Source organism: Macadamia integrifolia, chromosome 7 (assembly GCF_013358625.1).
Source record: "Macadamia integrifolia cultivar HAES 741 chromosome 7, SCU_Mint_v3, whole genome shotgun sequence".
Lineage (NCBI taxonomy): Eukaryota > Viridiplantae > Streptophyta > Magnoliopsida > Proteales > Proteaceae > Macadamia > Macadamia integrifolia.
In genome coordinates, this window is record NC_056563.1 from 35867068 (window position 1) to 35873344 (window position 6277).

At 37.2% G+C, this 6277-nt stretch overlaps 1 protein-coding gene across 1 annotated transcript in view; it reads right to left on the reverse strand.

The window, feature by feature from the left end:
- LOC122083503 (NADP-dependent D-sorbitol-6-phosphate dehydrogenase-like) overlaps positions 1-2727 on the reverse strand; it is a 3224-nt gene extending 497 nt beyond the window's left edge. Inside the window, exons 1-5 of the mRNA XM_042651340.1 lie at positions 2542-2727; positions 1906-2000; positions 1672-1789; positions 642-774; positions 35-254 (exon numbers count right to left, since the gene is read on the reverse strand). Of these exons, the coding sequence (XP_042507274.1) occupies positions 35-254; positions 642-774; positions 1672-1789; positions 1906-2000; positions 2542-2674 (699 nt within the window). The 5' untranslated portion in view covers positions 2675-2727. The remainder of the gene's footprint in view (positions 1-34; positions 255-641; positions 775-1671; positions 1790-1905; positions 2001-2541) is intronic.
- Between the last annotated feature and the right edge of the window lie 3550 nt (positions 2728-6277).

Sequence of the window (6277 nt, forward strand, 5' to 3'; positions counted from 1 at the left end):
GGGGATGGGGTGGTTGCAAGAACAATTTATCTACCTTGATGACTGGGTCATCCAAACAAGAAACTGAACCAAACATTTCAGTGTTGGCAGCAGCACCGCCAAGAGGAGTGTGTGCTGTAATACTTATGCCATGATTTTGACAGAAGTTGACGAGAGATTCGCGCTGGAAGTAGGGGTGCGTCTCAATTTGATTCACTGCAGGCTTCACTTTTGAGTAGGCTAAGCAATCTCTTGTAAGAAAGATGTCAAAGTTACTGCACTAAATAAATATGATGGGTCAGAAATTATAAACATAATTAGAATTTGATTCTTGTAACCACAAGATAACTAAATTTCAAGCTTAAAGTCAGGAGATGGAGCAGGCAGGGAAGGGTCATGCCATCCAGGTCTGGGTTCACCTATTTGGCATTCTTTAACTGCACCCATAAACTAGGATATTCCAAGATATTGGACTAAATAGAAGGTTCAGACTTCAGATGAAAGAGGCCTATTTGTGTTAAATCTCATGAAATAATGTTCTTCAGTTGCCTGCTTTTATGGCTGAGAGGAGGGTATCTCAGATTACCAGCAACTTGAATGATGTAAAATGCATTTAAACCATAAATCAGAAGATGGCTGGAGATGTTCAAAGTTCAGTGTACCTGATACCAATGCTCCGAACCAAACCCAGGGAAACCAGCTCTTCCATAGCATGCCAGGTAGTCTCCAGGGAAATGGTAGTGTCTATTTCCAGCACACCATCTTTATCCAGAGCACTGCTGGTTGTACCAACTCCTGTGTATAAATAGAAAATGCAGAGAAGGAAGAATCACCAATCCTTCGTAACTCGAGAAACAAATTCGACTAATATTACATTTAGTTGTCAGAAACATAGGAATTTTCCAACAGAAAACATCGAAAAAAGGTAAAAAGTCTGTTGGACAGTATTGGGTAAGGGGAGTCGATCAGAACAGAGTTGATGGCATTAAAAATTAGGGTGAACCTTCTGATTAATAAGGGATTTCACCATGATCTAATAGGCGATTCAGCCAAAGTCATAGGTAGATGAAGAATTTGGCAGATGAACCAGGGTGTTATACTATGTCAGACCCCTTTGGTACCTTATTTCTCAAATGCAATTCTTGTTAAAGTGGAACCTGAGAAGTGACACTGAGGTGGCTGATGTGGCAAAAACAAGGGGTAGTATGCCCAATGCTCTGCTACAGGAATGATATCCTAATGTGACATGGTTTAGTAATTCAGGTGTATAGGATCAGTTAATTTTGAAATAGGTTTGCATAAGCACCATGAGCTGACTTCCCTTGTAAGAGGGCGGTTGTTTTATAGTTCACCCCTCAGTCAACTCATCTTAGGAGGGGGTGGCTGACCCCCTCCTTTCTGTGTAAAAAGCCTGGATCAGTTAACTTTCTACCCGCCTGATGTGGATCCTGTAAATTAACATTATAATTTCCTCTGTCAGAAGGTTTGACTATGGAGAACCCCTTAATCAGTTTGATTTTCAGGATTTGTACCATTGAAGAGGACCTTTGTTTGAATACTTAAATGAAGTATTCTAGCTGAAATTAGAATGTAGGTGGCTCAAGAGTAGATCCATTGTATAAACCACTAGAAGCTGAAATTAGAAAGTACAAAGCTCATAATAATCTAATTTATGAGAAAGCAGAAACCTACCAGTATGCTTTGTGGCTACAGGGAAGTGAACAAGGTATAAATCAAGATATTCTAGCTGAAGTTTCTTCATGCTGTCTTTACAGGCCTCAAGAACATGTCCATGATCTGAATTCCAAAGCTGAAATCAGAGAAGAATACAGGACAGAATCCATCATTGATTTGGGTAAAGCTGAATCTTAACAACACATTAACAAGCAGAATGTAGTCCATTGCCCATGTTGCAATAAAAGAGACCTTGGTGGTGATGAAAAGGTCCTCCCTTTCAACAAGGCCACTCTGAAATGCTTCCTTAAATGCCTCCCCAACTTCTGCTTCATTCTTGTACTCAGCTGCACGAAATAGTTGTGAGACATTACTACTTGGCGAACACATCTCAGAAGGTACCAAGGAGCTAAACAGTAAAATGACTTTCACTCTCAAAGATAAAATTAGAGAGATGTGTCTTGGGCATGCCATGCCCTACCTCTCATACCACTTGTTGGGACTTGAGTAGAACTCACCCTTAAAAGCTAGCCGTTATAGAAAGAGGCTGCCCAAGTCCTTCTATGCCTTCACATCGGGCTACTCATATCCGACGTGGGATGATTGCTTTCGCGTGAAACCCAATTGGAGTTTGGGAGTAGGGGCATCCTAAGTGGATGGAGAGGAGGATTAAAGCACAAACATTATAACTTTGAGCTGGATTTTTTTTTTTCTTTTTTTTTTCCCATTTAATGATCATAAGTGGCTTACTGGTTTACTGATTCCCATGAAGGAGATACTAGTACCTCGGTTTTAAAGTCTCTTCAAGTCTCTAATCAAACACTAAAGGTAAGGGGATCATGAAAGTGTAATCAAATGCTAAGAGGAAAGGGGATCAAGATGAGTTACCAGCGCAGTCAAAATGACGATACCCCATTTTAATGGCGGTGGTAATAAGGTCTTTGATGGACTTCCCTTCAACCCTCCAAACACCGAGACCGATTATGGGCATCTTGAACCCATTGTTAAGAGCAATCGCCATTGATGACTCTGGTATTTCTCAGGGCTCTGTTTTTTCTTTTGGTGGAACTCAGGGCTCTGTAAAAGACTAATTAATGCATTACTTAGCAACAAAAACTCCTATTAACAAGGAAGTAGGAAGTTGCTAAACAAACTCCTACTCAAAAGGATCACAACGGTAACTCAACTAATACAAAAAAGGAGAAAATTAAGGAAGATTTGATCAAAAGAAAGAACAGAGTCCCAAATAACTAAAAGCACGTAACAATGTTACACCTGGAAGTCTGTTCCCAGCCTCCCGCTGAACGAAAACCTGTTAATGATTTTTCTTTCACCTCAGAGATCAACACGATCCTGCAGAATTTGAGCAGCCTTGAGCTCCAAAACTCCATCTTCAAAGCTGCAGGAAGGGGTATTTGGGGCAGTATCTCATGTCCCCTAATTTTTTCTTTCCACTTCATCTTTGGCATTTCCATGAAGTTTGAGTTTGAAGATAAATATTAAGTAATCTTCTGCCACAGGAGAAGTTATGCATTTTTAAGACAGAGCCATGAAGGGGACTAATTAATGTTTTCAAAAGTCAACTCTAACATACAATTTTCTCTAATTAGGCTTGTTTGTTTGATGGTTGTGGCATGATTGCAGGGTTTTTCAAAAATGTAAAAAAAAACATAAAAAATGCAGATGTCTGGTTGCTTAGGGTGGTAAATTATAGCTGCGTCTGATGTCAGCTTGAAATTTTTCGATCTTTTTGGAATGAAAAGGGGAAATCTTGTTCTGTCATTTCGATTTCATTCCAAATACTAAAAAAGTGAACAATTAAGGTAATCGTTTCTGAAATAGGTTTACTTATTTAAATGTTCCCGTTATTCTATATTTACTTGAAAAAGGTGCTCAACCTTCAAGAACTGTTCATGATATTTAAAAGAAGGCAGAAGTTTTTAAGGAAACTTCGCATTAATCGAATGAAAATGAAACTAATAACTAAATTAAGTAAAAAAAAAGAGGAGGTCGCCCTATTTTAGATCTAGCTTTGTATAACTTTTTCTCCACTATTCCTTTTTTTCTTGATCTATTCATACCTATTTACTATTGCTCCGAAATGATCTCATGCTTATATTTTTTTATATTTTATACCAAAAAACGGTTTTTTTTTTAAAAAGGCATTTAGATACGGAAACTAAGATTTATTTATTTATTTATTTACATGAAACATCGTTTCTGGAATTGAATGACTACCAAACGCAACCTAAGTAAACATCCATCCCCACATAAACCGAATATGACAGGATTTGATCCCACGACCTCCTCCTCTGGCATTGGCTTTTGAAGCTGAAGCTACCACAACTATGCTACGCTAGTGTTTACCATAGTTTATTATACATTATAATAAAAAAAATTATGAATTCCATTGTATACCATAGTTTTCTTTCATTTTCTTTCCTATTCTCTAACCCCATGATGGATCCGTAACTTCTCCTTTTCCACCCCTTTTTGTCCAAAAAAAAAAAAAAAGATGTTCTACAAGAGTCGATTATTTTGAAATGAATTTTTGAACGGATTAACCTTCCCATATATAAAGATTATAATTCAGTTAACCATGTTTGTGAGAATAGTAGATCAAATAGAGAGGATCTGATCTCATTCCAATATGTAACTGCTTGGAGGGAGTTATGAACCATTTAGTGTCATAACCACTAAAGATATGTAACCATGAGTGTGAGGAGATGAAGATTTTCAGGAGAAGTAACCCCTGGTTGTATGTAAGGTTTGATCGGTATTCAAATGTGTAACCGCCTATAGGGAGTCATGAATATTTAGTGCCATGTAGCCAATTGATGGGAGAAATCACGTGGGAATGGTGAAACGGAAGAGGCACTCAGTTGGCCACCATCGTTCTCGGCATCGGCAGCTGTAGATAGTGGCAGCGTAGCAGCTACATTCACCTCGTATTGGAATAGAAACAAGGAGCAGTATTGTAACATCAAGAAGTACACGACATCAGAGAGGCTGGATTTTCGTAACTTCGAGGACCAGCCTAGCCCTAGCTCGAGGTGGGATATCTTAGCCCAATCTCAACCCTGACCGACATTGACCAATTATGATTGAGTTGGCCTTGATTGACCCTAATCAGGGTCGAGCTAACCCTAATAAACCTTGTTGGTATGCTGAATAAAAAAAAAAATTTGTTTTAGTGAATGAATTTAATGTCATAAATCATAACGAGGGTTGATGGATGTAAGAAAAAAAAAATATTAATGAATCCAAATTATATCATAATGATATCAAAACTCATAAACAAAGCGAAATTAAAATAAATTAAAAAAAAAAAATATATATATATATATAATGTAAAATTTGAAACTACATAAAGGGCAACATTCCATAACTTAAGAAACAATAACGAAAGTGCATCCCCAATAAGAAGGAGGTATATATATATATATATATATTGTAAAATTTGAAACTACATAAAGGGCAACATTCCAAAACTTAAGAAACAATAACGAAAGTGCATCCCCAATAAGAAGGAGGCATCTATCCAAAGTCTTGGTGTATAAAAAAATCATAACTTTACTTTTTTGCCCTTTTTAGTATTTCAGTATTTCAATATTTCACACTTTAGGGTTAGATATATGCATTATTAAATATGAACATATTTATATGTTGCCATGTCCAGTAGAAAACATATATAAAAGGTAAAATTGAGAAGAAGTTTCAACCTTTAACTGATTTATATTTGAAAATAAATTAGAGCAAATTGTGAATAATTTATATCAGGTTAATAAGGAAATTGGAAAATTGTAATAATTATGATAATGTAACTGTCGTAAATTCTTACTAAATATAACACGGATGGAGGTTTGTTGCCATGTCAAATGGCAGCACCACTATACCAGTGTCTGGGCCAATGCAAGCATGCTTGTGAGCGTTCACACAGGGGGCAAGGCGATCTATTCACGTGGCCATGCGTCTAAGCGTAGAGGCGCACGATCAGACAATGATCTTTTCCCTATATAGTAATTATATACTTTTCAGGTAGTATCTTTGTCGAATTTAGTGGCAAAATATAGCAAAATATAGTAATGATTTTTGAATGTTTTGGAGTTAGTTACATAACCATGTAGGGAATAATTACAAAAAAAAAAAAAAATCTATTTTGGTTTTGATTTATTTCATTTCCTTTTTATTTCTCCTACGACAACCAGATAGAGTCGAATGAAAGAATATTTGTGGATGTTGGACTGTTGTGGAAAAGTTTTGGGATCAATCCTATCTTCAACACTCTTGTAATCCTCCGATCACAAATTCCCATTAAAAAAGAAAAAAAAGAGTAAATCTCTCATTCGATACAACATGTGTCCACTGCAAGTCATGGCTGTTGAAACAGAGCGAGCATGACATGTAAGGGTTTCCTGATTCCCACGATGCAGAAGTGGGATGGCCACACCAACGGGAGGTATGCGATTGATTTTGTCAGTAGGGTTAGAGCAGAGATAGTGGGAAAATAATCCTCTGTTTTTCTCATCCTTGTTTTTCCTTGTTTTGCTACCTGTAGAACACGACACGTGGACAACTTTAAGACCAACGCACCGGATGTAATAATCCTCACCCAACCTTGACT